This window comes from Telmatherina bonti, assembly GCF_933228915.1.
Source record: "Telmatherina bonti genome assembly, chromosome: 20".
In the NCBI taxonomy this organism is placed as follows: Eukaryota; Metazoa; Chordata; class Actinopteri; order Atheriniformes; family Telmatherinidae; genus Telmatherina; species Telmatherina bonti.
In genome coordinates, this window is record NC_136618.1 from 29,608,776 (window position 1) to 29,631,244 (window position 22,469).

Consider the following 22,469-nt stretch of genomic DNA (forward strand, 5'->3'; position numbering starts at 1 on the left):
TGTTTGTGGGGACATAAATCTGTTTACAGATTCACAACGCAGAATCATGAAATTTTCATCTGAACAGGCAAAGCAGCGTCCTCGGAGCAGAGGGAAGCTCTGTGAGTGTGTGTGTGTGTGGGGGGGGGTTCCTCTTGCTGCAGCGCTGCATCACCTCAGGGAAACATCTGTGTTAATATGCAGCAGAGAAGGAATCTGGGTTGTTTCAGATGCAGCTGACGTCAGCAGGAGAAGTGAGACCCCCTCACTTTGTTTAATTCAAAAACACTCACACATGCACACAATTCTTACTGTGTGTGTGTGTGTGTGTGTGTGGTGCAGTCTTCTTTAGTTATACAAAAGATAAGATTACCTTAAAGTTACCATCATGAAACAGTTTAACTTGTCTATCACACAATAAATGGTTTACATAAGGGAACATCTACAAAAAGCTGCCATGATCAACAGATTAGGGTCTTATGGGCCCCCAGGAGACTGTTTCAGCGTCCCAAAGGGACCCATGAACTGGGACCATTTTTAAAGGGACTGCAGATTTTGTTGGGAGTTCATTTAAAAAAATGATTAAAAAAGATGCAAACAAATGCAAAAACCAATACAGTGAAGCACAAAATGCATTCAAATACTCACAATAACTACAAAAAGATCCACAGAAATGTTAAAGGAGTGGAAAAAATGCAAAGAAAATCACAAAAAAAGACATTAAATATCAACAAAATAAGTTGCACATGAAGAAAGAAACAAAATATGTAAAAGCAGATGCAAAAAAGAATAAAACTCAATCTACTGCTGAGAGAAACTAAATAACAGAACTAAAAAAAATTACAATGAAGGATCAAAATGCAAGAAAGCATGAAAAATGATAAATGGTGGAGACCCAATAGGACAAATCGCAAACAAACGAGACAAACATAAAGATCACAAAATGGCAATAACTGGAGACACAAAACAGCCATAAAAACACAGAATGGTGATGAAAACCTGCAAAATGACCTATAATTCAATATGAAAACTTGCAAACCAGCACAAAACAGGGAAAAGGCATAAAAATGCCACAAATATAAAGACAATAAAAACACACCAGATCCAAATATGTGTAGTTTTTTCCAGTCATGAGTTTTTCAGATGTCCATATTTCTCAAAAGATTACATCTCTAAGTCTTCCTTGTCTTCATCACTTAATGATCAAATACCTGCAACGCAGGTGCAACTAATATGAACAAGTTACATATTAGTGGTCCCTCACAGCTGCACACACGATGAAAACCACATTTTATCCAAAAAAGTTGTCACTGTGGAAGCTGCACTGCTGCTGAAAAGACAAAAGGTTCCTTATCTAAAGCCAGCAGGTCGCATTACATAATCACAGGCATGAATACCTTCATCCCAATTCTGCCCTGCTCCATGTCATTGCCTCACTCTTTACTAAGAGCTCTTTTGAATGAATGTGATGATATTACTAGTCCAACACCAACAGATTGATGGGTATGTAACAACAAATAATCTAATAACAGCCCATAACATTCATTTAAATGTAATGAACCCAATAGTGTAGTAACTTTCGTATGATATAATCATATATTAGAGCCAGTTATGTAATTAGCGATGATGCTTTTAGTTGGTTATTGGCCTGGCATGAAAAAGCTTCTCTAAAAATGTCGAAACTGCAGCTGATAATGTTATAATATATAAATGAGACTGAATTTCTGAGAAACACGTGATTTTTATTTGCAATTTTATTCAGTTTTCTTGTTAAAGACAGGTATGATTATTATGTTAGCAAGTTACATTACTGGCCTTTTTACATTATTGGTTCCAACAGGGTGACACCATCCACTTATCTATTTGAAACGGTTCGAATTGATGCTAATATATGTTAAAAACCCAAAGATAATATTTGATTTATTGACTTCTGAAAAATATCTGGATTCTGACTCTTTCTCTTTGTGTCCTTAAACAACCAGAATCGTTATTTTTGTGCTTTAAAACCCTCAATAAAATTTTTGCAACTGTTGGTTGTAACTGAGGAGGCTAATATATGCTAAATAAGAAGACACAAAGTCCAATTACGATAAACTCATAATACAGTGAGAACATGCTTAAAGCAGAACATGCAATACTGACATGGCTTTAGCAACCAAACATAGTGGCAACTGTAGCAGCTGGCTGTAGTTAGCACAGCAGCAAAGCAGCTGGTATAGCAGCCATCATAGCAGTTAGCAGAGCAGCTGGTATAAGCAGCTGGCACAGCCGCTAGCAGAGCAGCTGGTAAAACAGCTAGCATAGCAGTTAGCAGAGCAGCTTGTATAGCAGCTAGCATAGCAGTTTGCAGAGCAGCTTGTATCGCAGCTAGCATAGCAGTTAGCAGAGCAGCTTGTATAGCAGCCAGCAAAGCAGTTAGCATAGCAGTTAGCACAGCAGGTGATCTAGCAGCTAGCATAGCAGCCAGCAAAGCAATTAGCATAGTCGCTGTTTGTTTGTTTGTCCTTCTGTCTTTCCAGTATCTGTTATCAGTCTTTATGTACATACTTTTTGTTCCTCTGATACGTTTTCACTCTTTTAAAACAGAATAATAAGTTAGCTAAGACACCTTCTATAGTTCACATCAGTTTCAGGTATTCATCTCTAAACTGCTTTTTTTTCTATAAATAAAATGAAAGGTCTGTTTGACTTCATGAAGGTCCAAAATCTTGTTTTCTTCAGTCTGAGAACTATACAGTTCCTCTCCCATTTACTTTAAAGAACTGGATTGTGTATCTAGTAAGTCTTGTGTTTATTTTTCTAGCTGGACTAGCTGTAGCAGGCTTCTTATAAGGCCTCAGCAGTTATATTACATTATTAGGATGAAGTGAAGTGGCTGTGCAACATGTAGGATGCCATCGGTTTTTATATCGTTTGCTCTCGTTAGCATCTACTCAGTGCTGTACTTATAGTTCTACTCGATATTGATATGAACTTATAGCACTACAACTATTAGCAATAGCAGCTAAAATAGCAGAACTATCTAACACAATTATTAGATAAAGACCATGATGAAAACTCTAAGTAATTCATATATTAATTTAAATTTGTTTTATACATATATATATATATATATATATGTATATATATATATATATATATATATATATATATATATATATATATATATATATATATATATATTGTGTTGCAGTTTTGAATGGCTTGCTTGACTGGAGTTTGGTTTTTACCTGTGTACAGCACTCGTGTGATTTATTTTCTTGATTGAAGACATTTTATTTCATTATATTTGTTTCTTAATACCACTTGATAACATGTTGCAGAGCATGGAAATGTTTGAAATTTGTGATGACAAATAAACAAAACACAGAAAATCTGCAAAGCTAATCGCACTGGACAGATAAACTTCCTTTTCACATCATCTGAATGTGCCCAAAGGCTCTCATGTTCTGTGAAATGTACAGTGCGCCAAAAAGTAGCCTTTTTGCCCGCTCTTGATATATTACTATTTGGCAAATTTGTTACACCTAAATATTTCAGATCATTACCCAAATTTTAATGTTAGACTAACAAAACCTGAGTAAATACAAAATTCAGTTTTTCAATGGTGATTTTACTTATGAAGGGAAAAAATGGTTTCCAAGCTTTTATGACCCTGTGTTGAAAACCAGGCCGGATTATCCAATGGGCACTTTGGGCACAGGCCCAAGGGCCCACACCCACTTGGGGCCCGCATAGGGCAAACACCAGCAGTTTGGACATTCAACAAAATATAGATAAAAGCCAGATAGTTACAGCACAGTGTCTAGTGTATTGCTATTGGTACCATTGGCTGAGAGAGGTTACAAATGTTGTTTCACAGTTTATCATTCACAATTTTCACAATGTTGCGGTGGGGAAGGGGGCCCCTGAAACACTCTGGGCCCAGGGGCCTATACACTTTTAATCCGGCCCTGGTTAAAAAGTATTTGCCGCCTGAACTTAAAGGCTTGGAGAGCTTTTTTTCCCTTAATAAATAATATCACAATTTTAAAAAGAATTCTTGTGTTTACTCAGGTTTATGTATGTGAATGCGTGTGAAGATCTGACAAAGGGAACAAATTTGCAAAATTGTAAAAAATCAAGGAGGGGGCAAATACTTTTTCGCAGCACTGTAAATAAAAACAATGATTTTTAAATCACATCAACACATATTTTTTCCCACGAAGATAAACAGATGATGAAACTGAGACATTTTATCATTTTATGGAAAATATGAGCTGATTTTTAATCTGTTTTCGGCATTGGGAACACGTCTGTAAAAAGTTGTCCCAAGATGATGTTTAGCATCGTTAGCATCGTTAGCATCTTCTTCTAACATCTGGAAACATCTGGGAAGTGAGGAGAGCAGCTGCTGGAATGTCGTCCTGTTCTGGTCTGATGCAGGATTCCAGCTGCTCTACTGGACCTTGTTGCTGGATTTCTGCTTCCATGATGCTCCAGATGTTTTTTTTTACTGGTGAAACTGGACTGCAGCAGACCAGTTCTCCTGTTCCACCATGCTGCTGTGATGATGCAGGATGTGGTTCAGCATGGTGGAACCTGCAAGGTCTTCCCTGAAAGAGACGTTGTCTGGATGGGAACGACATCACAGATGTGGAAACTGGTCTTGTTTGTTTTTTTTCTTTAGCTGACGGTGTGCGTGCATGTGTGTGTGTGTGTGTGTGTGTGTGTGTTATTTCCATGTAGTGTAATGCTTCTGCCTTTAAGTATCAGATTGTGTTCAACAGGATTTTGAACAAGTTCCTACCATATAGTCATGCAAAATGTCTTTTTTTAGGGTTCATTTTTAAATGTTTAAATCTGCTTTATAAAAAAAAAAAAAAAATTGTCTCCCACACAAAATGTTTTATGGTCTTAAAAAGCACAAAATGAACCTGTATATTCTTACATAAATGTATTATGTTAAAAAGTGGTCAGTGTTCATGGTAGACTACCTGAAGCAACCAATCAGGGAGCAGCGTCAGGTCACCTGTACTTTGACAAAATACACAGTTCAATTTTAAAACAATTTTAAATAAATAATAATCCTTCTTTTCTTTAATCTGGTATAAAGTAATATATCTTATATCTTTATATTAAATTTTGGTTCAATTTTATTCTTTATATTTGTATTGAATGACAGGCTTTTTGCATTATCTTAATTATTATTATTATTATTATTATTATTATTATTATTATTATTATTATTAATAATAATAATAATAATAATAATAATAATAATAATTAAGAGAATTTTACTGATTTATACTCAAAATAATGAAGACAAAATAATAAAACATATAAAGATTATTTTAGCAGCAAAACAGTAATAAATGAGACATTGTGACATTTTCCTTTAAAATTTCCTCAAATAAAATGATGGAAAAAAGGATGGAGGTTTGTGAGGAGGAAGGAGGGGCTCTCTCTCTCTCTCTCTCTCTCTCTCTCTCTCTCTCTTCCTTCTCTTTCTGTGTCGGGACGCGTAAAACGGAGTGAGAGCGCAGCGCGCAGCGCAGCAGAGAGGAAGAGCAGCGCAGAGCAAAAAAGCAGTCAGACGTAAAAAGAAACAAAAGAAGAAGGAGGAGGAAGGAGGAGGTGACGCCGGGCAGCCGCCGGAGGACTTTGCCGCGTTGGATTGTAGCTGTTTGCGGGTGTTTTGCGGGGAATGTGCGGCTCCTCCTCTGCGGCTCTCCAACTTTGTGCATGTGTGCTCTCATGTTGAGAGGCGGACGCAGAGGATGGGAGTTACCTGGTCCTCCAAATGCCTCGCACTTCTTCTAGCTCTTCATATAGGTGAGCAGCAGAAACCTCCTTCTCTTCCTGCTGGTTCCGCTTCTGGACACTTTTTATTCCGTTTCCATGGTTTTAAAATGTTTTTATTCCGTTTTAATAATTTTAAAATGTTTTTTATTCCGTTTTCGTGGCTTTAAAATGTTCATTTCCTCCCTGGAAGCCGCTGCTTTAAACTCTTTTAGATATTTTAGTTCGTGTTATTTATTTTGGGCATTTTTCTCTGAGCATCTCCAGATTTTAAATCAACCAAATTCCTCATTTTTCCACATTTATTCGTTCATCAACAACATTTAAAACTCTTATTTAAATCTGTTTTTATTTTGCACGTGCAGACTTGAATGAGTTTTGAATGATTTAGGAGGATTTTTTGCATTAATGTGCAGCTTCTGTCAACCGCCTGCTTTAATGGGGCAACACTTCACGTTCCCTGTGCTGGCGTGCATGCGCGAGCATGTGTGCGTGCGTTAACAAGGGGAATGCCCCCCTCCCTCCTCCCCTCCCTCCCTTCCTCCTCCCCCACCTCCCCTCGTCTCGGTTGTCCCAAACTGAAGACATTTGCTGCATTTTTTTTTCTGCTCCTGCGAAAGATGAGATTATTTTCATGGTTTAATTATTAAATTAGAATTTTTGTTTTTTAATTATTATTATTATTTACATTTTAAATCTGAAATGAAAATATTCACAGTGAGGAGCTGAAGCGATTTAAGAAGTTATGATGAAGAGAAAGAGGAAAAAAGAAAAAAAATATCCTGAATTTATCGCTTTAAATTTTTTTTATTTTATTTCTTTATTTGTTTTTATTTTTCTGTCGGTGTGTGTGCGGAGCCTCCCGCCGCAGTGTGTGTGTGTGTGTGTGTGTGTGTGTGTGTGTGTGTGTGAGGAGCACCGGCGTCACACCCTGCACTGTCCGGAAACCATAAATAAATAGATAAATAAATAAATAGGGAGTGGAGGGAAAATATGTAATAAAACCAACATTTCATTCAGTGTTTATTTCTCTATTTTCCGCTGCAGGTTCGGTAAACTGCATCTTAATTCATCGTCATTTTTCCCGTACGTGCACGAGCAGATTTGCTCGTGAGTGAACCCCACGAGCGTGGAAAAATGTCATCTTTCCCTCTGAGCTTTATTTTAGTTATTGTTGTCATCATTATGACTCTAAATCCCGCGTTTTACCGGCTGCGTGTGTTTCAGAAGGCAGGACGTAGCCGCCTCCCGGGATGCGTCTAATATCTGGAAAGTCTGATGATGTGAGCAGAAGCAGGAGGGAAATATGGAGTAATATGTTGCATTGCATAACGACACTGTGGAGGAGGGCTCTGCCTGTGCGTGTGTAGAGTGTAGACGTGGTCGTGCATTAATGTGTGCGTGTTGTAGAGATGCTGAATTATTCAGGACGCAGAATCCTCTTCTGGTCTATTGTTAGAGAGAGAAGGAGATGTTCACGCTCCAAAAGCTTCAACAGGACGAAACAGGACCGAAATAAACCACAGACCAACAAAAGAGAGAAATGTTTCTGTTTGTTGCGTGTTTGGCGGGATTTAGTGGGAAATAAAATAATGTGTGAATTATTTCAGCCAGGATCAGATGCAGAAGAATCGAATCAAATCGAACCTGGATCAGATTCTGCGTCCGTTCATGGTTCATTTTGTTCTGTTTGTTGTGTTTATGGAGCTGAAATCGCGTGGATCTGTGCGTTCATGTGCGAATTATGCGCGTGTTTGTTGAACTTCCTGCAGTGTGATTGGTTGGAGGTTTGGCGCGCTGCTGCAGCAGGCACGCGCGCGGTTAAAAAGGTAAAAAAAAAAAAAAAAAAAAAAAGCATCGAAATGTTTAAAAATAAGTTCCCAGGATATTTACATCTCCTTATGAAGGTTTTTACTGCCGGGATTATTTTACACCCGATGAGAAAAAATCTCAATAATTATTCTAAACGTAATGAAACAAATTATATTCATTTAGATTTGTGTGGTTTTTTTTGGGGGGTTTTTTTTAACCTTTGCGTGAAAAATGGCCTCGTGTGTGTGGTGGGTGTGTCCACGGTGTGAAGCTCCAACATGCTGCTTTTGGCATCCGTACGGTGCAGGCAAGCGGTGTGTGAGTGTGTGTGTGGAGGTGGGGTGAATGAGGGCTTGATGGGAGGCGTGAACGAAAAAAAAACAGAAAAAGGAAAAAGGTTTGTGCGCGCGCTCCGTTTTTCCGTCCTAGTTTTCACCCAGATTGAAAAAACCCTGAAATGTGCAGAAAAAATAACGAGATAAATAAATAAACATCAGACAGAAAGATGGATGTGAACGAAAGAAAGTTAATATTTAGTGATTAATTTGTTTTTTAGGATAATAAAACAAATAAAAGGTGTTAAATGCGCGTGAACAGATTATTAGTTTTAAAAAAGGGAAAAACTTTCTGCTTTCTGCTGCTTTTTAAAGGAACAAATCGAAACTATTTGTGCCTGAAATAATGAAAAAAAGCAAGATTGAAATAAAATAAATATTAAACTAAACTGATGCAGAAAAGTTTGAAGAGCTTCTGATTTTAATAAAAATAAATCCTTTTCAGTTATTTAATGGAAGAAATCAGAAAAAGACACAAAAACGTTAAATTTATATCATTATTATTTTATTCTTCCATTTATTTTCTTCTCGTTTTATTTACATGTTTACAGAGTCCAGAAGAGAAAAAAAAAAAGCTGAATTTCGGGGCTGAAATGAGGGATTTGTGGTGAAAAAGCTGCGTTTTGTTTGGAGCTGATTTAACTGAGAGGAAGATGATGAGAAACCTGCAGAGTCGCAGCGACGTGATGCTATTAGAGATGATGTAATGCCTCCAACATACAGAGGTAGAGACAGCAGGGAAAACAGAGGAGGAGGAGGAGGAGGAAGAGGAGGAGTTTCCATCATTCAGATAAAACAGCAGAAAACTGTGAGGGATAAAACATCACGTTCATCTTTCCTGCAACGCCAAGAAAATAAAAATAAAAAAAAACTGACAAAAAATAATTCAACATATTTAGGATGAGAATATTTTTTATAAAACTTTTACAGAAAAGAGATTTAAAAAGCAACCTGAGCATCATGGGAAATTAAAGGGACATTAGAAACATTTAAAACACAGAAATGTAAAATAAAAGTGTGAAAATCAGCGAAAGCCTTCAGATTATGACCGGAAATACGAATCAATCTTTACTATTATGAAGATTTGTTTGATTTAATGACGCCTCACCGTGTAAAGGATCAAACAATTCATGTGCATTTACATGAAATCTCACATTTTTGTAAAGCAGAATAAAAAAAGTTTAGTTTCTGGTTGGGAAGAAAACATCGACACGTTTCATAATCTGACATTTTTATGAGGCTGAAAGTGGAATATCTGGCCTGTTTTATTCTGCTGCACAGAAGGCTGATCTGTCGTTTCTGTAAGAAGTCTTCAGAGATATTTCTCCAGGCTTCTTTCAGGACTTTCCAAAGCTTTTCCTACATGGCTTCAGGAACGTTCAGTAACAGGGGAGGATTCACACATCGGCCTGTTCTCCCAGCTTCCCGACAGCCATTTCCCCATGCAGACCAGAACTGATGCCAGCAGCAGGTGGATCCGCTGGAGGCCCAGATGCGTCACTAAAAAGATAAAGTTCCAGCTGACATCTCTGTGGTGGAGCAAAAATCCTGTCTTCTGTTTTATCTGGGAAGTTTTTCCAAAGCTGCAACTAAAGAATGGGAGCAAAAGATGCATAGTTTGTTTATAACAGTCTAATATATAACATATTATTTATCCACACATCACTGTTTTTTTATTGGGAATCTTGACGCTTCAAAGGTTCATGAATCATTTATTTATTGACTTTAAAAAAGAAAACAGAAACTTATATTCCTCTGAAGGTGGTCAGGTACACAGACTGGACTGAAAATGAGCAAAAATACAGAAAAATGCCAGTTTTCTGTAGCTGGAGAGATTTTTACACGATGAAAAGTAAGTCTGACTGCTGGGAGGGAAAACAGAGGATGAATTTGGATCAAAGGTGTTTATATTTTCATTCAAACTGTTTGACAAAACTGATGTAAGTTTCAGTTTTTGCAGGTTTTGGAGACAGCTCAGGTAAACCAACCAAACACCTGGCCTGGAAAAAATACAATTCTGTTGGAGGTTTTTGTGAATATTGTGGCATTAAAGCAGAATAAAATGATAAATTAAACCTTTAAAGTAGAACATTCTTCTTAATATGTTTCTGTTTGTTTTGATCCAGAATAATCAGAATTAATGTTTCTTTTTCTTTTTTTTTTTTTTTTTTTTTTTGCCAAATGGTTGAGATATAAGTTAATAATTGCGTAACAATAATTAAATGGTCTAAATTTGAGACAGTAGTGTTAAAACAAATCCCCAGTTTGGATTTTACATGTCCAAACCAGTTGGTAGAGATGAAGAAACCAGTGGCACAACTGGAGTTCTACTGGCCACCACTACGACCACCTGAAACCTGATTGGTGGATCATTAGTTTTTTTTAAACATGGGAACAAAAATAGTCTTCTTTATATTAGAATCTATATTATTATCTATTAACTTGCTTTTATTTTTGTTCATTTTTAATTTATTTTGGTCCAAACAATGAATTTAATAATGGATCATTGTTTTATTGTGTTGCTTCGCTGCAGTAAATTTAACATTTATATTTTTTCTTCTGAAGATAAAATACTTGTGTAGAATAGAAATTAGATTTTTTTTTTTTTTTTTAACTTACAATAAAATATTCTTTAAAACATGAAAACAGTGGTTTGGTTTTGACATTAAAAAGGCTCGAAGCTGTTATTTAATTATTCTCTGCATGTCACAGCGTTTACAGCGATCCTGCTGGACGTTGCAGTTCGTGATACCAACACCACACCAGTCTGATGTTCTTCATCCCATTAAACACTTACTGGAAACTCCACTGGTTGTATGGAAACAGCCACATGCAGGACTTTGTAGTTTATCAGAGGCAGGAGGGACGAAACAACGTTAACCAAGGCCGGATTATCCAATGGGCATTATGGGCACCGGCCCAGGGGCCCACGCCCACATAGGACCCACATAGGGCCCACATAGGACCCACATAGGACCCACATAGGACCCACATAGGGCCCACATAGGACCCACATAGGACCTACATAGGACCCACAGAGGGCCCACAGAGGGCCCACATAGGATCCACATAGGACCCACATAGGACCCACATAGGAACCACATAGGGCCCACAGAGGACCCACATAGGACCCACATAGGACCCACATAGGACCCACAGAGGGCCCACAGAGGGCCCACATAGGATCCACATAGGACCCACATAGGACCCACATAGGAACCACATAGGGCCCACAGAGGACCCACATAGGACCCACATAGGACCCACATAGGAACCACATAGGACCCACAGAGGGCCCACAGAGGACCCACATAGGAACCACATAGGACCCACAGAGGGCCCACAGAGGGCCCACATAGGATCCACATAGGATCCACAGAGGGCCCACAGAGGGCCCACATAGGACCCACATAGGACCCACAGAGGGCCCACAGAGGGCCCACAGAGGACCCACATAGGGCGAACATCAGCAGTTTGGACATGAAACAAATGTAAATAAAAGCCAGATAGTTACACCACAGTGTACAGTGTGTTGCTTCTGGCTGAGAGATGTTAGAAATGTTGTTTCACAGTTTATCATTCACAGTTTTCATAATGTTGCGGTGGGGAATGGGGCCCCTGGAACACTCTGGGCCCAGGGACCTGTGGACTTTTAATCCGGCCCTGACGTTAACCCTTTAAGGTCCTGCTCTACCATTTGGTAGAGGTAAATCTGCAGTGACTATAATTAATTTATTCTTACAAAATTGTTGTATATGAAGCTGCCTGAGCATCTCTAGCAACAGGATTGGGTCTGTAAAACCCAAACTAAGTGGTTGTTATGACACAACTGTTTCAGATTTAACCGTTGTTACATTATTATTAACTTCTTCTGTTTAAAATCTCAACCATTTGTTAAAAAAAAACATTTATTCTGTTCATTCTTGTCCAAAAGAATGAAAAAACACAGAAACATATTTTCTCTGGTCTTTTTGTTAGTGTGAACATTAAAGGGTTAATTCCAGAACTCCTGGAAAAAACTAGATTTCCAGAAGAAATCAGTCTTTTGTTAGAAAAACTTGATAGAAATGACTTTGGCCGTCATTTTAAACTCACATCAGGACAGTTTCCACCAACATTTCCTGGAGTTTTTATTAAATATTTATTTACTGAAGTAAAACAATTCCTGCCAAATCGCTAAATTCTGGGAAATTTCTTCTAATCATGCTGGTACCGCTGACTGGGATGGCTGCCAGGCACAATTAGGCTGTTCGGGTCCTTCAGGTTTTCATCATCTTGTTTTAGTTTATTTAGCTCTTCCTGGATATATTTCTGCCTGTTCTACGTCCAGCTTGTCAGTTTTTATTCCAGGCAATTTGTTTTAGTTGCCAATTAAAATTTTTGTTGATTGTTGTCCTCGGTAAGAAACCGAACCTCGTCGTCTGTCTACTTTTTATATTTCTAATTGTCAAATAATCAAACCACTGGGTTCAGTATGTCCAAGTATAATAAATATGGCTGCAGGATACAAAATGCTTCAAGCTGCTTCCAGCAGTCCCAGCTCTTCATCCCTCCTCCAGGTGCTTCTTCCAGGGAAAGTTTTCTAACATGCCAAAATTTTTATTTTATTATTATTTTTGTATAAAATTCCAGATAAATGAAAAAAGTTCCTGCAGTGGAATCTGGTCTTCCTTGGTCAGTCGTTTCCTAAACTTAATAACTTTTATCCTGAGAATTTGTTGGCTTAGTTTTTGTTCCTTTTAGAGATTTTATTGGAAAAAGAAAGTATTAAAATAACTTCACTAAAGGAGGTGAATGGCTCATTGCAAGACGTTTTAACTTTGTGTGTCGACTCTCCATTTCAGAACGACTCTTTTGTTTCTGACTTAAGTGAAGTTTAGGCACATCTACCACTTATTTAGGTTTAGGAAACCATCTTGTCTTTTGTGGTCATTTTTATTCCAAAGAAATTATTTTCTTATTAAGATGTTTTTAATTCAACACTCTCAAAATATTAATGGTCTTTTTTTTGTTTTTTATTTTTCTTTTCAATATTATTTATTACTTGTCAGTCACTACAACAACAACAACAGTTAAAAAATAAAAAGAAAAGCTGGGCTCATTCCTAAACCCAATGGCACATGCTACAAATAAGGAAGATATATGCCGGTTGGTTAGGATTGGAGGAACATGATGGACAATAGAGTCTCCGACCAGATCTGGCAACACTTTCATTATAAACATGTTAGAAGTTCCATTTTATACCTTTTCTAAACTGTTTTATTTGGGAGTCAGAGGTCCAGCGTCATGCTTTACAAAGCGTATCACCTATATTCAGCCTTGAGCCCGACTGGCTACGAGTTGTTTCTGTGTTTTAGCCAAATGTTCATGACGCTGCCTGGAGGGGGATTTTTTCTCTTCTTCGGGTCACAAAGGGAAAGATCTCACACTCACCTGGTTAAGCTCATATTTACTTAAAAGTGAAGCAGAATTTTCTCATTTTGGGCCTCACACACATGAAACAGGGACACATTAACTGCTAGAAAACCTTTAGGAAGTGACTTTTGCATAATGTAGGACATTTAATAGTTCCTTAATATTTTACTGCTCTTACGGGACCTCAGAAAATTTTTCTCCCTCTTTATGTGAACAGAAACAACTTTTATTTCCTCTTTTTGACCAACTCATCACCATGATAATTTAACTATAAGACAGACTTTATGCATTACATTGATACAGATGGTGATGTGGGAGTTTCTCAGGCCGATTCCTCCCCCTCGTCCCCCTCTAACAGCCGTGTCTCGTCCTACACGTCATGCTGTGTTAGTCCACAGTCTGATCGAGCGGAACCGGACAGCAGCCGCATTATTTTCCAAAACAATCAATCAGTTCGACCCCTTGCTTAACCAACCACATGCACACAGTAAACAGAGGTCATGTAAAGGGGGTGTGTGCTGTTAAAGCATGTGCGTGACGGGAATGGAGGGGTGGAAGAGGCGGGTCGGATGTGGTGGGCTTTCTCTTTTTGTTTGGGGAGATGAGTGACCCCGCCTGGTTAAACACACGACCTCCCGTGTTACCAGCCTGACAGCGTGTACAGGGGAGTTTATGGTTTCACTCCGGCTTCTGCGTACTTCCATGTGGTTCATAACAGATGCCCTCTGACCTGCATATTAAGTTTTTAAGAGTCTCAGATGTTTGGCGTTTAGTCAGAGGCAGTGCTTTGTTCAACAACCAGCAGCCTCCACAGAATGAACACATTTCTATACATTATATGACCGTACTTTCAGAGTTTATGATTAAATAAAATGTATTGTTATGGGTTTATTTAATAAAAACAACAAAAGCTGAAAAACATACATCGATACAAGTTTAGCTGCACCTGTAAATGCAGAGGGTTGTGTCAGGAAAGGCATCCGGCGTAAAACATGCCACACAGGTACGATGATTTGCTGTGGCGGCCTCCTCAGAGGGACAAGTCGAGAGTGAAGAAACAACCTGTAAAGTATATATATATATATATATATATATATATATATATATATATATATATATATTTATATATATATGTATACTTTATAAGTTATAACTATATAAGTTAATTTTTTATTAAATTAAATTAACTTTACCCTGTGATGAAGACACTTGTTTGATGTTTTAATCCCATAAAGAGCAGCAGTTTTATTATGTAGCACAGTTATGGAGCAGTTTCTGGTTTAAAGTAAAACTTTATTTCTAAGTTAAGTTAAAAATTAGCTTAAAGCTAAAGAGTTTTCTCATTTGTATTTCAACTTTTTAAACAAATGATGTATTAGCAAATGAATGTCTGGAGAGTCCTTTCTGACCCCTTTATGGCCCTACCTCCACCTTTTATTCTGCATTTACGTTTCCTCCTTTTTAAAGGGACTACATTCTTTTCTTTCTGCTCTCTATGTTTGCCGATGACACTACCTTTTATATCACACGAAGGAGAGAGGAATTCATCTTCTTCTAAATCAGTGGTTCTCAAACTGTGAGCCTGGACCCTCTGAATGGTCTCTGTTGGGGTCATGTGACCCACCATGGGGACTTTGAGTGGGAATCCCTTTTCTAGATAACGTTTGTGTAGCATGATAAAAAGAATCGTGTAGATATCATAATTTGATGTTGGAGGGGGCTTCTCTGAACTGGTGGGAAATACAGATTTATAAGTAAAGAAAAGGAAAACATGTTTATTTTCCTACATGTATACAGGCTGTAAACAAAACAGTGGATTTGCATTGAATATATGAATTAACTTGAACCATGTGAAGCTACCTGTCGTGAAATAGCCCTCAGAAGGTCACCTTCATTCGCCCAATAAGTAAGGAATGTGTTGACTGACTTTATATGGTAACTGCAGTACACTCCAAAGTAATTTCTCCTATTTTCTCCCTCCTCTTCCTCACCCCTGCAGTCTCCGTGTTGCAGACGGTGCTCGTCAGTGCTGGTCAATGTGACTCTGTATTTAAGGGTTTCTCGGACTGTCTGATTCAGTTGGGGGACAACATGGCCAACTATCCCCAGGACCTGGACGACAGGGAGAACCTGCAAAGGATCTGCAAGTAGGTGCTAAACAAACATGTCCATATGGACAAAATAAACAACAACAGGCACATAATTGTAACACGAGATGAGATTTTTTTCCTTCCTGGTGCTCTTATATTTGAAAGTATGGTTACTATGTCATGTTAGTTTATTTTCTGGTATTATTTCACAAATTCAGTGAGAAGTTCCAGAAATTCACTAAATCACAACCTGACCAATCACATCAAGTACTTCGACATCGCCGCTCTGCAAACAGGAGTACATGTTTGGTATGGAAGAGGCGCCAGTTTGTGGACCCACGCAGAGCATATGGCAGTGGTGCCGTAACTTTTCTTGCGCAAATGTTGCACAAATATAAACCCAGCTTTAGTTTAACCTTCTAAAAACAAAGGTCTTCCAATTGGGGAATGTTGAGAAGAGATCACCAAACTGTGGCAGACTGGGCCAAAATATCCATTTGGGAGCTTTGGCCTAAACTGTCTGTTCACTGTCAGAAAAAAAAAGCAGTTTTGTGAACTTTTCTTACTTTTTAAGTTTTCTCAACTTCTTATTTCTTAGTTGGGAAGTTTGTATCCCATCCCTTCATTTTCTATACTCTCTTATGCCAACGCAAAGTCCCCAAGAGCTGTCCCAACTACAGGCTGTAAGGCTGGGTATACCTTGGACAGGTTGCTGGTCCATAACAGGTTTATCAAAGAGAGACAAACAGAAAGATGGAAGCTCAAACCAGAAAAATGGTACTAACCACCACACCGCCGTGCAGCCTTTGAAGTCTGTATGAAAGAATTCAAACATCTTTAAAAAAAAAACTACTTTTTTTAAAAGAACAATTATACATATCATATGGTGTTCAAAGCCACAATCACAAAGCGTGTCTTACTCCTTGAACCTCAGCTGAGCAGTGGAAACAGATTCAGAAATGCCTTTTGAACTTCCTCATAAGAACTCCAGGTCCTTTGGATAGGTCAGATTTAGGAACAAATATCAGGCCAAACTGTACCCAAAAGTGTATTTGTATTCTTTAATGCAGACTTCCTGGGCTGCATGTGGTGTCTTGCCTTGCCTTGCGTTTCTGTGTGAATGATTGTTTGTCTTTCAATAGACTTGCAACCTGTCTAGGCATTAAGTCTGCCTCTCTTATATAGTAGAAGCTGAGAAAGATGACCTTGCATTGAAATAAACCAGTATAATATGTGGATTGATAAAATACAATGCGACCAAACGATCAGGTGGCCAGAGGGTGAACAAGACTTTATCAGTCAGGGATAAATACTAAGAAAGAATATTATTACTTTAAAATCAATGATCATCTTGCAGCCTCCTGCTTAGATCAAACCGGACCATGTAGAACTAGCTCAGTCAGGGCTAATTAATATGGATCATGTTTATAGTTATGTTCAGCTTAAATGTGAAACTTTTGATTAACTGGGTTGATATTTAGTCCCTAAATATACGCACCGAAAACTAAACACAACATAGTTTCCCCACATTATCTGATCATCTTAAAAAGACAGGAGTAGACCTGCATATCTATCCTAACTTTGCTAAATGTAAGATTGTACTTAGAATTTCCCTACAAACGTTGGTTCATACAACACCAGAAACCCTAAAACCACTTTACTAATTTAGTTCTGCTTCATGTTCGATTGGGAGATTGATTCCAGGCTTCCCCTGACTATGTGCCGAAGTGTCCTTGGGAAAGACACTGAACCCTAAGTTGTCCCCGATGTGCCTATCGGGCTATGAGTGTGTATGTAAGTCATTATGGATAAAAGCATCTGCTAAATGACTGTAGAACAGAATAGAATAGAATAGAATAGAACAGAATAGAATAGAATAGAATGTAACTGGAGTTGACTTTTGCAGAGACAATGTTCACACATGATTTGATTAAGGTTTAGAGCTGCATCTGCATTATTTCAAATATTCATCATATTAAACAATATTATTTACTAGGAATCCAATGCGTTCGAACAGACCTTGAAGTTGCAGAGATATACTCGCACCATTTAACACGTCATTGTTAAACAAGGCCTAAAATGTAGACAAAAGCCATGAGTTTGGACTGAAAAGAAGCCAGGGTTGATGGATGGGCCAGGATTTTGCTGTTCTTATTGTTTAACCATGTTTTCACACTGATAACATCAGATTCTGTTGTTTGGTCTCACCAACACCTCCAGCATTAGATTTCAGTGTGGTATGTAAATATAGATGGCTTTCCTTTTAGTTATTGCAGCAGTGAGGAAGCATTTTAAAAAAATTGTGTTTCCTTGTTGTATTTGGAAAATTTCCATCCACATAACAAAGACACAAGGAGCATGCAGTTTTTATAATCTAAAAAGTTTCCTGCCTTTCAATCAGTCTTATTCTCACATGTGTCCCATCAGTTTGAGGTTTAACCTTGTCATGTTTGGACTATTTACATAAAACTATGATGCATAACAGACAAGTAAAACACATTGTAGTTTTTATATTCCATTTGTACAAAGTATATAAAATATTGATTAAATGCAGGTTAACCATGCAAAATAACACGAACAAGAAGTTAAATGCCACTGATCTCAGCTGAAAACATCTTGAATGCATCATCGCAGTTTGGATTTGTTTTTGTAGCTTCGGAGCTTTTTCTCCCCACTAAAAACTGACACATTTCTCTGCTATGAATATTTAATGCTTCACGAAAGGCCCCTTTTTTAGAGAGATCCTGGTCTGCACTCAGACTACTGCAGTGTTTTGGCGTAGTGGGACAATATTTAGTGAATATATATATATTCCAGATACTCTGCCAGTATTGTTGAGCCCCATCTGAACGGCAGTGTGACGTGTGGGACTCTACTAATCTCAGAGAAAAGAATATGAGTGATTCAACCACAAGCCCTAAGGGATGGACTGTGGTTTTGTGGGGGTGCAGTTAATGGGGGGAGTGTGCATATGTGCAGTCCCCTACCTCCTTTAATCCACTGCACACACCACCACCCAAACTGGTGGGTACCAGATGGCACACTGCAGCAAGGAACAGACGCACCCCCTCACCCCCCACCCACCCCCTCACTCCACACATGCATGATTTTTTAATTCAGTGACAGCTCCATCACAATGGTGTTGAGGCGTGGCAGGAGGAGTGTGTGTATCCTCACACACATACACACGATAATTACTTTGAGATGTGGCTTCAACACAACTCGGTTCAAGAGGTCAACATCAATAAGAGCAGATTGGAAGATTGGATTAGATACGCTCTGTGTGTGTGTGTGTGTGTTAAAGCATGCTTCATTGGGCAGACTGGTGCCATCCTTGTATTAACTGGGAGCTGGCTAGAAAAAAAAAAGATTGACAGATGAGATGTGGGTATTTAAAAAGAAAAAGAAGACAAAGAAATCAATCGGAGAGTTAGAAAAAAAAGTATGACAATAAACACAGAGAAGATTCAAAGAGTAAGTTGGAAAGAAGGAGGAAAAACAGGAAAATAAGGGAATGAGGGGGAGGATGCCTCAGTATGAATAAAACATCAAACAAAGTGAGAGTGAAGAAAAACCGTAGGACAGAACAGAAGAGGGAGTTTAAAAAGAGAGTTATGGGAAAATGGGAAAACAAAGAAACAAAAAAGGGAGGGAAGGAGGATATGAATGAAACAAAGAAGAAAATAAAAGGAAAAATGGAATAGGTCAAACCTGAGAAGGAAATATTACAGAAAAAGAACACAAAGTTGCCTCAAATGTATTTTTTTTAATGAGAATAGCTGCTTTATTTTTTCTTAAGCAGATCTATATTACTTTGGGTAAAAAGATGCAATTCTCTTAAGGCGCCATTAACTGGAAATCTTCCCTCCCTCTCTAAACAGACCTGTAATGGATGGATGGTTGATTGCACTGTTCCAACAAAGACCAGGCAGGAGGGAAGAATCACACAGAACTGTCTGTAATCATTTGTTAAGATTTATATAGCAAGTAGTTACCAAACATCTTGTCAGCTGACACAGATCTTGCTTGATGGGAGACCAAGGACAGAACTGGGACCCATACCCAGTTAGCTTATTTTTAATTATCCCATACCGCTACTTTCCCCAGATTCTGAACAGACACTGTGCTCAAACAAACAGATATATACACAGATACCAGAACTTCTCCACCCACTGTGGGGAAAAGAAACTCATATTTTTATTGCAAACCTTTCTAAAAGTTGTGTTTAACATACCGGTGTCATGAGAATGCCATATTTAGCCTTTCACTGAGTTTCTGTCTGACTGTCTGTCTGACTACTAAGTACCATCCACACCAGGGATCCTCAATCTAGGTCCTCGAGGGCCGGCGTCCTGCAGACTTTCCAAGTGTCTCTGCTGCAACACACCTGATTCAAATCAGGCCGGCCCTCAAGAACCTGGACTGAGGATTCCTGGTTCACATCTAAACAGCACAACCATATCATCTGAAAACCCAAATCTTGGAAGACATTTTCCCTAATATTTGTTTACAGCACCCCAAAACTGTCCTTTCATCAATTTGTATTTATTGTTCTACCCATGTACACTACGTCTAGACGAGGACTTTGACTTGATGTAACATTAAATGGAAAATGAGCACAGCAGCATGTTGCTTAAACTTGTTATCTTCAGGTCTTATTTGTTTACTTTTCTTATGAATTAATGCTCCAGGGTGACATTTCTTGTCTGTGTCTAAGACTGAAACCACTGTGTCATTCATTCAGTATCCTAACCGCTCAGTCCGATTTAGGAAGCTGGAGCCTATCCCAGCAGTCTTTGGGTGAAAGGCAGGGTACACCCAAAGAGGTTGGAAACCATGTGTTTTAACCCAAATCATCAACTGTTCTATCTCTCTAAGTACCTCAGGTACATAAACTGAACCATTTGTTTAAAAACCTAAGTCAAACTAAAATCAAAGTAATGAACAAATTTGCTTCCTTAGACATGATTTAAACGTATGTTTAGACGGATGTATGGAGTATGGAGTTTTTAATGCCATTTTATAGGCTTCCCCTCAAGTCATATTTGCTGCCTGTGAAAATGATGTAATCAGCCTGTAAAACACTAACTAATATTGTATATTGTGTTGCCAGCTTGTATTATGTGTTTTCTGTCCAAAACTGATGGAAACATTGAAGTCACTTGCTCAGAGACTCCAGTCCACTTCAGTTTGGTTGGAATGTAGAAAGTAGATGAAGTTCACTGGCATACGCTTCTTCACTTGCTATGTTTTTCTGTGTTGCCAGATTCTGGGATGACTCCCACTCTTGGCTCTACTTCCTGACTAGTTGATGCATTCAGTTTAAAACCAGCCTCCCACTGGAGTCAGAAGCTTGTGTTAATACTTGCTGTGTTTTCTCTCGCCAGTTACTGGGATGACTTCCATTCCTGTGCCACGACAGCGCTGGCTGACTGCCAAGAGGGAGCAACGGATCTGTGGGATAAACTGAAAAAGGAGTCCCGCAACCTGAATTTCCGTGGGAGTTTGTTTGAACTCTGTGGCGGCGGCAATGCTGCCCCGAGATCTGCTGACGCCAGGGGCTTCGTCTTGGTCCTAGCAATGCTGCCTACCATACTGACTTGGCTGGCATTTTAACAGAAACAAGGAGAAACAGAAAAACAAAGTTAAAAGAATTAAAAAATGAAAAAAAAAGAATCAGTTCAACTAAAGAAAAAAAGAGAAAAAGAGTGATTCCTACTCTTCCATACCTAAAATACAACCTTCAGGACTGAGTTTGAATTCGTCACAAGAAAATACATCCAAATCGGATTTTTACAGCTTCATCACAACACAGCGACCTGGTTCGCCCTCTGGGACTTTTGCAGGCCGTCTTCGTGGAGTGCTCATCCAATCATATGCTGACCTGACCCAGAGGTCGATAACATTAAATATTGAACACACTGTTGAGCTGAAATGAAGACAATAATGAAATTTTGATGGATACTTGCCCGCTTACAATTGTGGAATTACATAGTATTAAAGTCAACCATGCATTATTGATGTTTAGTAGGCTAGGCCTAGACAGCATTATGTGAGTGCTGTGCGCTGACACAGTATCAGGCTATATATTAGGGTTCCAAATAGCCCAAGGTACTAATTCATGTGCAACGCAAGACCAAGTGAAACTCCACAAAATCAATAAGACAAGCCACGGCATTAAGCCCATTTCAGACCTGTCACCTCATTTTCACAATGGACAGCATCTTTTTTTCTTTTTTTTTTTTTTTTATTATGGCACTAAGTTGACTCAGTTGACCGTGGTAAATGTGATAGACTGGATGCTTGATTGTGATATACCTGTAATGTTTATACTGGTGTTGGCCGTCATTGTGCAAAGGCCACGGTCACACTAGCTATGTAGTTGTCAGAATATGTAAAGACAGTTTTCCACAATGTCCTCAGTGCTGACCCTTGAACCTTACAGCATGACTTGGAGCTAATTTTGAAATACTGTAACTAATATGTTGAATATTTAGTGTTTTACATTTGGCTTTTGAGCTAGCCAGCTTGCTACCATGCTAGCTAAAACTTTATGAGTCAATGTTATGTGAAAAAAATATTCTGACAGTTTCTGGTGTGACCATAGCCTTTTACCCTCACCAGAGTTCAAGGTGTATGGATGTATTCCATTAGAAAAGCCTGCTTTAATGTTAGGAGCAGAATCTTAGAATGGTATTGACATGCATGATGTTCAGGACTCAAATATTTCAGGAAATGAGCACACATGTACTGCTGCTAATTACATGCAATAATCTGAGGAATTAGCCTGGTAGTCATTTTTAAATTAGCCCATGTCTAATCTAGCTAACTAGCCAAGTTGAGTGAACAGTTCTGCACATTGAGTCACTGAGTCAATAATTACTAATAATTAGTAGTCACATTGACATGACACAGGAAGTTGGTTTGGAATTTGATTTAAAATGTATTATCATTCATATGAACATTTCAATGAGCTGTTTACCAAGCTGTTTAACTAAAACTACTAACAGTACTCAAGTAACACTGGCTGGACTTAGCTAAAACTCAACTAACAATT

The 22,469-nt window shown here is 38.4% G+C and overlaps 1 protein-coding gene across 1 annotated transcript; it reads left to right on the forward strand.

Annotated features, from left to right (window-relative positions):
* Window positions 1-5,601: 5,601 nt before the first annotated feature.
* Window positions 5,602-21,028, forward strand: nrn1a (neuritin 1a; the record flags this gene model as incomplete). The annotated part of the gene is made up of 3 exons (XM_079259874.1): window positions 5,602-5,793; window positions 15,322-15,469; window positions 20,800-21,028. The coding sequence occupies exons 1-3, from the start codon at window positions 5,739-5,741 to the stop codon at window positions 21,026-21,028; spliced, it is 432 nt and encodes a 143-aa protein (XP_079116000.1). The 5' UTR covers window positions 5,602-5,738.
* Window positions 21,029-22,469: the final 1,441 nt, after the last annotated feature.